A 13,512-nucleotide genomic window follows, 5' to 3' on the forward strand; every position below is an offset into this window, starting at 1 on the left:
CCCTGTACCTATCCCTAACCCCTAGACCCCCTGTTGGTGCCTAAACCTAAGACCCCCCTGTTGGTGCCTAACCCTAAGACCCCCCTGTTGGTGCCTAACCCTAAGACCCCCCTGTTGGTGCCTAAACCTAAGACCCCCCTGTTAGTGCCTAAACCTAAGACCCCCCTGTAGGTGCCTAACCCTAAGACCCCCCTGTAGGTGCCTAACCCTAAGACCCCCCTGTTGGTGCCTAAACCTAAGACCCCCCTGTTAGTGCCTAAACCTAAGACCCCCCTGTAGGTGCCTAAACCTAAGACCCCCCTGTTGGTGCCTAAACCTAAAACCCCCTATGGATAATAATGTTTTACAGACATGAATAAATAAAGAATGTAAAGAAAAAAAATGTAAATTATTTTTTTGGGTGGATAATAATGTGTTAGAAATGTTTTAGAAATAGTGATTTATTATCTTCATAAACGTTATTCGTCACGGGCTCATTTTGTAAACTTAAATCATCACAAACATAGTTATAAATCCTTAAAAATCTCCGGGCGCCGTTATAAATCCTTAAAAATCTCTGGCGCCTTATTTTCCCCGTTCAGCGCCCATTAAACGATATTTATAATGAAAGTGAATGGGGCGCCCTTTTTGTCCACTTGTCTCATGCGCCCAAATCTACTGCTTCCCACTAGCTGTTTGTGTTTAGAGTTGTGTGACAATCTCATGTCTACGAGGGCTATAGAGAGCTGCTGTCAGGGGAAATGACTGTTCAGACTATCACTTTGATGAATTGACTTGTCTCCTCTCAGAAATAGTCAGTGCAGTAGTAGCACATTCTGCCAACTTCCTGCTTCTCTAAAACTTATTGCATTTACCTTCCATTTATAAATGGATGCTAGTTCCAGCCCAAGTTGGTGGGAAAACTCTCTAAATAAAATGTCAGGAAGGTCGTAGTAAATTAATTTATTATTTTGAATAAGAAGGTTTTTGTTGCGAAGCTGATCAATGTTAAAAGGTAGGGAATTTTTCATGGACAAATCTCGGTTTAGTGGGCACTATTCCTTGAAATCAGGGACAATGCAAACATATTGCTTATTTTTAACAATTGCAAAGCAAACTAATAGCTGCATAACTCAAGGTGTATGTGGGGGTGACCACCATAGAAACGGGGGGAGCCAAGGCTAGCTCAAACACCTACATTCTAACAAATAAAAGCATGACTCACTCAATACTCTTTAACTATGCTGATACTTTATTAAAGCAAATCTGAAGTGAAGATAAAGTTATGATATAATGAATTGTATATGTGGTACAGCTAAGAAATAGAGCATTAGTTGCAAAGAAAAGAGTCTCATATTGTTTTCCAGTGCAGGAAGAGTTAAGAAACTTGGGTCATCGGAGACAGTCCTGTTTTCTGAAGCACTTAAAACAACCAAAAAACAGTGAGAGACAGCTTGAACTAAGGTTTTGCTGCAGGAAGGTTCAAAGGGTCATTTTCTCTGCTGTGTTTTATAGTTTAATATACAGAGTGTGGTTTGTAAACTGCAATTATGACAGAATTATGCAATGTTGTAAAAAAAAAAAAAAAAGCTATGTAACTGAAAATAAAAATAGGATAATCTTTTCTTTGCTACTAATGTTCTATTCATTATCCGTACAACAAATACAATTTATTATATTATAAGCCTCTTTGCCACAATTAACACTACAGTAAAAAATCCCCCATACACACTTGGGATCCTATTTCTGACTAATTGCTGTCCCTGCACTTTGCAATAATAAGCAACTGACAGAAGTCGTAGGTCAGATCCACTGACTTTAGAACACAAGTAATTAGATAAACCAGAAAACAATTAAGTTCCGGAGTCACCACCTGAGGAAGTCTGGAAGTACAGGCGACACGGGTTGTCGGAAGGAGCGCAACCTGTTTGCCTAGGCACGCCATGTTCTATGTGGCCATAGCATTTAAAGCCAGGATGGACGTTACGGCATTAGTGCACCACATGAGCATGTTCTAAAGTCAGTGGACTTTTGGCAGTTGTTCATTATTGCAAAGTGCAGGGACAGCAGACTTATATGCACATGTGTATTACAACTACCTACTGTGCTCGCGGCAAGAAAGGGAGATTCTTTTTAAAGAATCAGGGTGTTACTTGTTAGTCAGGTCCCAGGTGCGTGTGGATGTGAACGATTTGTGTGCTGTCACCAGCCGTCCGTGCCTGTTAACTCTCATCTGGCCTTTAGATTACACACATGATTTTATGGGGGATTTTTATAGTCTTATTGTGTTAATTGTGGTGAAGAAGTTTAACCCTTTAGCAGCCAATTTATTTAGAGGCTTGCAAGTTTCATTTTAGCACATCAATAACTTTTTTATTTCTTATTTGTTACATTTGCTTGCTTCTAATTAGTTATTCTGTAAAGTGTATTTATGGTCACTTTATGGTCGCTAGGGGGCAGTGTGGGACAATAACAGAGGACTTTCAGTTGCTTTATTTTCTGCTAGCAGAGAGATATCAAAGCATTCCAAGAATTTACAGCACAAGTTCTGCCAACTGAGATCAAAAGCAGTGCACGTATCTCAAACAAGATAACTACTATATATTGAAGCTGATAATTGGTTAATAAATTATCATAAAGCGGTTAAGGAGTATTGAGCATGGTATGCTTAATTTGATGGGATGTCTTCAAGGATTCTCTTTTGACTTCATTTCCAGTTCTTTATATAGCCTGTTATTATTACTGGCTGTTACCATTTAGGTTGATTAGCATTTTCACCATCCAGATTCATCAGAAAGAGACAAATGTTATTTAGGCTTCTAATGGCAGCTGATCAAATCTTAGTTGGTTGTTTTAATGAAATAAGTGTTTCCTTTTAGGATGTGGAAGAAGATGCCCAGGCCAGATAACATAATGCCAACCATAGTCATAGACAACGTAGTTCTCTCTCCTCATGTGACTTACATTCGCTGGAAGGTGCATGGAGATTGGGTAACACAGGTAAGGACTTTGTATTGTTATGCAGAATGTGGACCACATCCTTCCTGATTCGATTCACTAAACTATGACTTAAATTGGATGGGTGTTCACTTCAAATATCCAACCACCTTTGTTATTACTTGATTTATGTTCTGTTTAGTAAACTTGAAGTAAACCCTGGTTCATTTCACCCTACTAGTGGCTGGATAGTGTACTGGTTAAGGACTCTGCCTCTGACATAGGAGATCAGGATTCAAATCTCTGCTCTTTCTTGCCAGCCAGCACCTATTCAGTAAGGTGACCTTGGGCAAGACCCCTAACACTGCTTCTGCCTACTGAGCACGCCCTAGTGGCTGCAGCTCTGGCGCTTTGAGTCCACCAGGAGAAAAGCACCATACAACCGGGGTCTAATTTGACTTCTCTTTACTCTTAGAAACTCACAAGGCTCTGCTGCAGCTTCCTCTCCTGGGCGTCGGTGGATGATATCAGCACTCCCTCCCGCCCATTTTAACCGACGCCACTTTCAAATGTATTTGAAGGCTTGTGTATATTTTGTTTTTATATATTTTTTTTTTGTTCATCTTTTTTTATCAGCGGTAATTGTAGCTTCTGTGACACGATTATAACTTTTTTATGGATTTATTTTCCTTTTCAGATGAAATACTACGATTCTATCAAAGCTGTGATCTCCTCTTCAAATGACGAATCTACTGCTCTGGTTATAGGTAATGGTATTCTAGCTTTCATGATTGTTTGTTGCTGGCATTCGGGATAACATTAACTCACAGCCTCCAGAGCTGACCTAAAAGGAAGGAAAAGCTTTGCACAGTGTTCACAGCCATCACATTGCCCCCGGTCTCCCATACGTCAGATGGCAGGATTGTGCAAGCATGATCTGAAGGAGAACGCAGAGATGTCACCTTTAGGGGGTAGATGTATATTGAAGAACACTGAAGTGAAATCACGCTCACTTCAAACAGACATTCATGTTATTAGGATTAAAAATAGCAGGATTTGATGTAAAGACTCCACGCTGTTGTTTACTGCAAATCTCTTTTAGCAAATCACCTACATAGCAACCCACATTTCTGCTGCCCCTTTAATGAAACAAGCTGCTAATAATGTTTTGCCAGGTTCCTTATTCCGTTAGGACGAACTGAGATTTGTAGCTTGCTCAAAGCCAGCAGGGTGCAAATTTAATAACCGTGTCCTGATTAGAGTTAGTTGTACGCTACTTGAGCGACAGTAAACTTCCCTGAAATCTTTTTGTTTTGTGTAGTTATTGGAAATGAGATGTTTCCTGTCACAAAACTGGTGGTTTTGGCGCACGGTGTTCAGCGCCGAGGACCAAAACTGGGCGCTGGCGTAGCAGTAATGCTATACTGCGCGGGGGCAGGGCCGGCCTTAGGTTTCACAGCGCCCTGAGCGAAACCTGATTTTTGTGCCCCCTTTCATCCTCTTCACGCATGCGCGCACACACACGCATTCACACACACAGGCCCATATGCAATTCACCTTTTCTCCTGAGATATCTCCTAGGACAGTGGTTAGCAACCTTTTTTACATCATGACACATCAGGCCAAATGCTCAGATCTCTGTGTCACATATATATAAAATAGGAAAAATACTATTAATAACCACGAATGGATGGAAAGAGTGCATTATCCTGAATATACTTAAAAATAAAGGCTAGAACCTTTCAGGAATATTAATAAAAACAATCAGTGGGACAGTTAGCTGCCCCCCCCCCCCCCCTTTAGAATGATAGCACAGCACCGACAATTTGCACCACGCGTTATAGCCGCAGTGCGCCCCCCCCCAAAAAAAAACGCCCCCCCTCCCGATCTCATGTGTAGGTGCCTTTAATATAGGTTGCCAAGCATAGGTGCCCCCAGTATAGGAAGTCAGTTGAAGGTCTCCATCCCCCCCATAGGTAGCCAGGCGTAGGTGCCTCTCGTATAGGTAGCCATGTGTTGGTGCCCTCAGTAAAGGTAGCCAGCTATAGATGCCCCCAATATAGGGAATCAGGTGTAGGTTGCCTTGGTATAGGTAACAAGCTATTAGGCGCCCCCTTGGAAGCCGGCGTCCTGAGCGACCGCTCTGGTCGCACAGTTCAAAGGCCGGCTATGTGCGGGGGCGATCGACAGACCATGAATTACATAGCAGAAGAAGAATTGCACACCACTCCTGAGGGGAAGGACCAATATTGCAATCAGAAAAATCCAGAGGGTCCACTCACTCAAATATGACTAAGTCCTTGTTTATTCAACAATTGTGACACAGATCCATTCCATAACGGGGGCGATCGACAGACCATGAATTACATAGCAGAAGAAGAATTGCACACCACTCCTGAGGTGAAGGACTAATATTGCAATCAGAAAAATCCAGAGGGTCCACTCACTCAAATATGACTAAGTCCTTGTTTATTCAATAATTGTGACACAGATCCATTCCATAACCAACTAATCGTTTCGGGGGCCCTGAGGGGTCACCTTTGTCAAGGTAACAGACAGAATGGTAACCATGAGTAAAGTGTACAGACATACAGTATGTAAACAGTGTGATTCAGCATCAGCATAACCACACCCCAATTTTCACATTTCCTGCCTCAGTAACCAAATTAGCATATGACAACAATATGACTCATCATGTACAATGGTGGACATACAACTGTAAAAAGGGTCATCACTGCATGTGTGCAGTATACCTGGAAGAATTCACGCATCCCGAGTCCCCCATTGTCTCCGATCTACTGGCCATAATCCTGCCAGTCAGTAATTGATGTTGCGTCCCCAGGCAATCCTCAGCCATTAGGGCGGAAATCCCGCCTCCTCCCGAACGCTCCCAGCACCGAGCCCGAGTGAGTCTGGAGCTCACTGGCTAACATTGCTGGCACTCGGCGCTCTGAGTCTCCACCCCTCGCGTCCGTCACACTCATAACCACGTGGGGGCTATGTTCCCTAAATCACCGAAGAGTGTGCCGACCCTCTGAATTTTTCAGATTCCCAATTACATCTCCCTCTGAATTGCAATTCGCCCTCCAAATCAAGTTGATGCGGATTGGGAATAGTTTTTTACTCCGCCAGGGATTTGGGCGTCAGCAGGGTGAGCGGTCAATGCGGCTCAGCCTGCGCCCACCTCACCAGTGGCATACATAAACATACGCTCCTTTCAGGTATAGCAGCTTTTTGTGGCCCATGGGTCACTTAGGTGCCCAATAATGAAACAATCTTGATCGTACAATCTTACCACCTCTATGTAGTATGAGGGACTGCCTAAAGTATGCGTTCCAAGTACAGAATACTCACCCTTCTTCTACATACAGTTTACCCTTCTTCTACATACATTTGGTAAGACTGTACAATCAAGATTGTATCATTAATGGGCACCTGTAGGAGCTGTAGTGAAAATAACATAATGAATAAAATTGCTTTTTGTTTAAAATGTTAATTTATAGATTATTTAGTCAGTGTTTTCCCATTGAAGAATCTTTCCTCTCCCTGATTTGCATTCTGAAATGGTGACATCTTTAGTTCTGCCAAGTGATCCGTGCAGAATGTTAATTACTGAGAGTTCTATGCACAGAGGGAGATGTTGGTTGCTTGGCAGTTGGAAAATAAGTTATTTCCCAGAATGCAACGAGGTTCACAGACAGCAAACTGTCAGGACCATGGTCATACATCTCACTGGGGAAGGGTTTCACCACAATATCAGCCATACAGATGTCCCCGATGATCTATTCGAGTAAAGGTAAAGCTTTCTCATGGGAAAGGGGGTATTGGCTACTGACTGGAATGAAGCTCAATCATTGGTTAAAGTTCCTCCTTACAGTCACCTTAACTGAGAGGAATATGGAGGCTGACATATTTATTTCTAAACAAAGAATATTGCCGTCCTCCTGAGCCTCTGTCTCTAATACCCTACAGGTGGCCATACACTTATAGATTTGCAGCAGATTCAACCATCAGATAGATTTCTGGCAGATGCCTGTCAAGTCTAATCTGACAGGAATCTATCTGATGTGTGCCACACACTAGAAACAGATTTCCAATAGATTTCCGAATGAAACCGATTGAAAATCGATCTAAATGCATTATTTGACTGTTAGATCCAATGCAACTCTATGGGCCATCAATCTGCTGCCAGCAGCAGATCGACCTAGATTTTCCACCCAGTCAGATAGATCGAAATTGGTCACAAATCAATCGATCGGCTAATTCGATAGAATCGATTTCCGATCAGTCGATGGCTGTTTTTATTTTCTGCATTTGCGTTTTACATACATTTTCCATCTTGCATTTTTATTAAATAGACATATTACAGTCAGTGAAGTTATATATTCTCACGTAATTTTTCTTCCCCCTAAAATGCATCGAACAAGAAAAGTGAATCGTATGCGTTTTGCAGGAAGAAAAAACTTGCTGGGCAATTTTAAAATGCACTTAAAATCACATTGCGAATCGCACGGCAATACAATTTCTGTGCATTGTAAAATCTTTCCTCTCCCTGATTTACATTCTGAAATTTATCACTGGTGGTGACATCTTTAGTTCTGTCAGGTACAGCTCTGTGGAATGTTTGTTAACTGAGAGTCCCGAAGCCAGTATGTACAGTGCTTAGCAAATAACTATGCTGTGTTCCTTTTTTTTTTTCTCTGCCTGACAGAGTAAAAGGAAACAATCAAGCTACAAAAAAAAAAAGATCCACTTACCTTGGGCTTCCTCCAGCCCGTGGCAGCTGTCCTGTGCCCTCGCAGCAGCTCAGGTGGCTCCCGGTCTTCTCCGCTGGCGCAACCCACCTCACCAGGTCGGGTTCCAGGTCGTCTTCTTCTGCGCTTCACCGCGCGGGTCACGTGGTCCCTCCGATGTCATCAGGATGGTACTGCGCAGACTGGGAGCCACTGAAGCTGCGGCGAGGGCACAGGACTGCTGCCACGGGCTGGAGGAAGCCCCAGGTAAGTGGATCTTTTTTCTCTAGCTTGGACCATTCCTTTAACTACCTGGGGACCGTCTAATGCTGATTGGCGTCAAGTCCTGGAGCTGTAGTTTCCCAGGGAACGGCCGCGTGCATGCGCGATCGTTCCCTGCCACTTCACGGAACGGAGTTCCGTGATTTGCCTGCTAGCCGCCGATCGCAGCTAGCAAGCTGTTAGTAAACGAAAGGGAAAAGAAATCCCCTTTGTTTACATCCGTACAGCGCTGCGGTCCCCGGCAGCGCTGTACAAGATCGGCGATCCCCGGCCTCTGATTGGCCGGGGATCACCGTCCTCTCATAGGCTGATGCCTATGAGAGGCGGAACAGGACGGATCGCCATCCTGTTCAAGTCTCTGCACGGTGGGGAGGAGGGAGGGAGAAACAGCCTCATAGAGGCTTAGAAAAAACCCCCCAAAAAACGGCCACAGTGATCGGACTCCTCCGGCGGCATGTCCCCTTAGGGACAAAAAAAGGAGGTGAGTCCGATCGCTGGGCTCCATAGCTGGGCTGTGCAGGAGGCTGAAAAGCCTGCACAGCCCAGCCTAACAAAAAAAAAACCTGGTTGTTGGGGGGGGTTAACACTGCGGTCATCAAGTGGTTAAACATCAAGTATGTAAGTGGCAGTTCCTGTCTCACTCAGGACTGAGTCAGACTACAGTGTGACCCTCACTGATAAGATATTACAGAAAATGGCTTCTGAGCACAGGGAAGAGATAAAAAGGACAAATAGTTCATAGATTTTAGCTCTGGCATACTTCAATGAATGTGTCATTGAGCAAAAACAATAAAACAGTAAAAACTTAAAAAGTAGATTTAAATATAAAATAAAACTGTGGAATATCTTAAAAATTCATTATTCCCTGGCAGGCTTGCCAGGGACAACTGCTACCCTTCTGAGTGCGCTCTCCTCTCTCTCCTCCCATTCCCCCCACCCCTTGTCTATACGAATATTTTAAAAAGTCAGTTTTTAGGAGACGGAGGATAGATACAATTGTTTATTTCATTTGTTAATTTTCGGCTCGGGTGTCCTTTAAGCAATATAGATACTGACTGGTGGCATGCACTCTATGCTGCCTGGGCTAGGTGCACATGCCATCTCGCTGAATGTCATGCACCACCTCGGATAGATACACGAAGTGTTTCTGATGCTGAAACCAGGAAAATGACTGTTCAAGTGGGTATCCTGAATCATTTACTGCATTCTACTAAATGTCACTACAGTGCCTCTTTGAAGCAAACTTGTCACACAGATCATAATATTTAAAACACTTAAAGGCAATTTAGAAATTGTTTTGATTTTATTACACACGTGCCACTTTGGCTAGGTAATCAGCAGCGGGCTTTTAGGCAGTTTTCCGCTGATTTCCCCAACCCTGTCAAATCATACAGAGCTGGCAGCTTTCTACACCAATCTGTGCTGTGACTGTGGAGATAATTATTCAGTAGCTGTCATATTGGGATACTGACTGATTTCCTTACTTTTTTTTTTTAATCTAAAAGCTGAATAGCTGCATTTTAAAAAAATGTTCTTTTGCCACCCATTACAATTTACACACACGCCTGATTGAAAAACTTATTGGTTTTGAAAGTTTTCAATCTATTGATTAAACCAGTACACGGCATCATCCTTTCTGAGTATTTTAACTATGCTTAAACCATTAGCAGCTACAATAGCGTTATTTTGTTTGAGATAAGTTTCACTGCTTTTGACCTCAGTTGGCAGAATTCATTGTGCTGTAAATACTTGGAATGGTTTGATGTCTCTCTGCTAGCAGAAAATATAAAAACTAAAAGCAGCATTCCTCTGTTATGGTTTCACACTACCCCTAGTGACAAGATGCCATAAATACACTTTACAGCAGTACTAATTAGAAGCAAGGAAATTTAACAAATAAGAAATAAAAACAATGTGTTAAACAGGACCTGTAACTTTAAAAATGACCCCTGGTGGGTACTTACCTCGGGAAGGGAAGCCTCTGGATCCTATCAAGGCTTTCCCTGTCCTCCTCCATCCCACTGTGGCAGTGCTAGAGGTCACCAAATGGCGGCCATGTAAATATTTACCTTCCTGGCTCCAGCGCAGGCGCAGTAGCAACTTACAGCTTGGGGTCAGGCAGAAGTAGCCGGTCCAGATCGGATCCGCAACTACTGCGCCACAGCCGACTTTCCTTGTCGGCTGTGGTTTGGGGGCCCAGCGCAAGCACCGTGGGACAGAGGAGGACGGGGAAGCCTCGATAGGATCCAGAGGCTTACCCCTCCCAAGGTAAGTACCCCCCAGGGGACCTTTTTTGAGCTACAGGTCCTCTTTAAAATAAATTGGCCTGAAGCACTTGCAAGCCTCGAAATAAATTCCTGAGAATGATGTATACAAAGATGCTGGCCAGCATCCCTACTGGCTTGCGCACTGTGTGGGCAGTTGGAATGAGCAACAGCCGTTCAACGAGGTGTACGAGAGAAATCGCTACCGGGAGACTTGGGCACAGAATACATTGGATAATATGGCTTACTCTGCTCCTGCACAAGTCCTGGCGGCATTAATTACTCTTCCTCCCCTAGGTCGACGTGGATGGTGGAGAATGATGTAATTCGGCCTCCAGCTATTGCTGGCGGACGAATTACAGTGTTTTAAAAGTAACTTCAGCTCCGTCTTCTGACAGCACCAAAGTTACTCACTGTGCGCTGCTATTGCCATAATTCCTATTATGGTCTATGGTGGTGCCGGCTGTGCCCAAATCTTCTGCGCTCTAATCAACATGCTCGTCAACGAGTGCTTTTGATAATAGAGAAAGTTTTGAGAGTATCCCATGAGGAGATGGACTACATCAGATTTGTACTACCTACTGTGACAGCAACATAGGAAAAAATAAATTAAGAGTGCATTGTATTTTGGAATGTTGGAATGTATTTTTTTTGTGATAGTGGCCCTTTACAAAAGCAGTGAGTGTTGTGCACGTAAAGTCTTACTGCTCAAAATATAACATCTGTTAACTATAATACATATAAAATAATGGGAAAGCAGATAACAGGTGCAGTGTTTGTGCTTGCTCATGCGTTGTGTGCGCACTCACCCATTATTTTATCATCCTATGTAATAATCTCCCTGTCTCTGTGTCCTCTGTGTGCCTGTGTCCGTGCCAGCTGCCCGGCGTGCATGCGCTGTACGTGGCCGGGAGCGGGCTTCGGACAGGTGTGAGACACGCCCAGCTATGCATGTGCAACTGTCTGTGGACAGTGGTACGGGCAGTTCCCTAGTGTCTTATTAGTACTGGTTTATTATAAAGTCGGTTAACAGATGTTTTACGTGGTAAAAATGTATGCACATAAAAGCTTTACTTACGTAAAATGACGTGAGTAAATTTATAGATTTCAGAATACCGCTGCTGAGTGAAAAGGAGATTGCATTGTAATCAGAAGCTATAGGGTGCTCTCAACATCACATGTGCTGCCTCAGCACCCCTCCAGATAGCACTCTGCCCATGCCAGTCACGGCGTCTATCAGATGTTGTGGCTGTTGGTTACATCACATCACTTGGTACTGGAATAATTTATTTAACATATGGTACATATGGTGATGGCACATCATCTTATGAAGCATACTTATAATGTAGTGTTTCTTAAAGAGGCACTGTAGTGACATTTAGTAAAATGAAGTAACTTATTTAGGACACCCACTTTTATGATAATTGTCATAGTTTCAGCAGCAGAAACACTTCCTATATCTATATTTAACTGTATACAGAATTGGTATGTAGCCCGGCCCTCCCAGTGATACTTAGGCTTGGCTGATTAGATTAGGCATCGTTTCTTCATTCTCAAGTACACACTAGGTAGGGATACTATTACCCTTATGGTATCACAGAATTGGTCATACTCTGTGGTCTACAACTGATTTTATATATATTTCGTGTGCCTCTGAGGAAGTGGCTTCTCGCCGTGAAACACGTTAGGCCGTTTTTTGCTGTTATTCTGGATATTGTGCTTGTCAAACCTGAATTTTGTTCTACAGCATGTCCAGAAAAAAATAAAGAGTATGCCAAAGTGATACTTATTTAAATGTATTCACTGTGTTGGCTCCTATTCCCAGACATCACCTGCCAGTATTAAAGATGTCACCACTTGTGATTCATTTCATGTAAATCACAGCAAGGAAAGATTTTACAATGGGCACACACTGACTTCATAATTTGTAACTGAGTATTGTAAAAAAAAATAAGCTATTACATTCATTACGTTATTTTCACTACAGCTCCTCTTTAACTGTACTAACCACTTCTGGACTGCACTAATTGAAATCTATGCCCTGTCTGGGACCTCTTATACCTACCAGGTCATACGCACTGCCGATTGTGCCGCTCTCCCACTGCCACAGCCCACTCACCCTGCTGTCAGTATAACAGCTGAATTACGTAATTCCGATTTCTTTGGCTCACAGTGATGACGGGTAGAGATGTAGCGAACGGTTCGCCGGCGAACGGTTCCAGGCGAACTTTGGGGGTTCGCGTTCGCCTGGACCAAGCGAACTTTTGCGGAAGTTTGATTCGCCCCATAATGCACTATGAGGGTCAACTTTGACCCTCTGCATCACAGTCAGCAGGCACATTGTAGCCATTCAGGCTACACTAAGCCCTGGAGCCCCACCCCCCCTTATATAAGGCAGGTTTGATGGCCATTAGCCTCATTCGTGTGCCTGCTAGAGACAGACTAGGGACAGCTGCTGCAGACTTGTTCTCCTAGGGAAAGATTAGTTAGGCTCTTGGTCTTGGCTTGCTCCTGGCTGATTGTTATTGCTAAAATAGCACCCCTCAACAGCTCTTTTGAGAGATAATGTTTTCCAGATGTGTTTTTTTTTTTGTGTGTGTTGCTCATATCTGTTGCAGCTGGACCTTGGTAATTGTTATTACTTTGCCAGCCAGGCCCTGCCTAACTATCTATACTGGGACACCTACCTATGCCTACCTAACTACTGAGGCACCTACTTACCTATACGGGGACACCTACCTACCTACCTATACTAGGGGACCTACCTATGCCTACCTACCTATACTGGGTCTCCTACCTATGCCTAGCTAACTACTGGGTCTCCTACCTATGTCTAGCTAACTACTGAGGCACCTACCTATGCCTACCTACCTATACTGGGACTCCTACCTATGCCTACCTACCTATACTGGGACTCCTACCTATGCCTAGCTAACTACTGGGACACCTACCTATACCTACCTACCTATACTGGGACTCCTACCTATGCCTACCTACCTTTACTGGGACTCCTACCTATGCCTAGCTAACTACTGGGACACCTACCTATGCCTACCTACCTATACTGGGTCCCCTACCTATGTCTAGCTAACTACTGAGGCACCTACCTATGCCTACCTACCTATACTGGGACTCCTACTTATGCCTACCTACCTATACTGGGACTCCTACCTATGCCTAGCTAACTACTGGGACACCTACTTATGCCTACCTACATACAAGAAGATAATAAGGTCGTTGCTTCATTGTGGACAGACCAAAATTGATCAGCTGGACAGTCACTGTTGTTCTATCATTGAGCTACCACAGCCCGGCGA

General features: G+C 43.6%; 1 protein-coding gene across 1 annotated transcript in view; it reads left to right on the forward strand.

Moving 5' to 3' along the window:
* The window catches only part of LOC137545617 (cilia- and flagella-associated protein 337-like), a 217,848-nt gene that overhangs the window by 54,329 nt on the left and 150,007 nt on the right, over positions 1–13,512 (forward strand). The window contains exons 11-12 of the mRNA XM_068267032.1: positions 2,859–2,979; positions 3,614–3,683. Of these exons, the coding sequence (XP_068123133.1) occupies positions 2,859–2,979; positions 3,614–3,683 (191 nt within the window). The remainder of the gene's footprint in view (positions 1–2,858; positions 2,980–3,613; positions 3,684–13,512) is intronic.

Source organism: Hyperolius riggenbachi, chromosome 2 (genome assembly GCF_040937935.1).
Source record: "Hyperolius riggenbachi isolate aHypRig1 chromosome 2, aHypRig1.pri, whole genome shotgun sequence".
Classification (NCBI taxonomy): Eukaryota; Metazoa; Chordata; class Amphibia; order Anura; family Hyperoliidae; genus Hyperolius; species Hyperolius riggenbachi.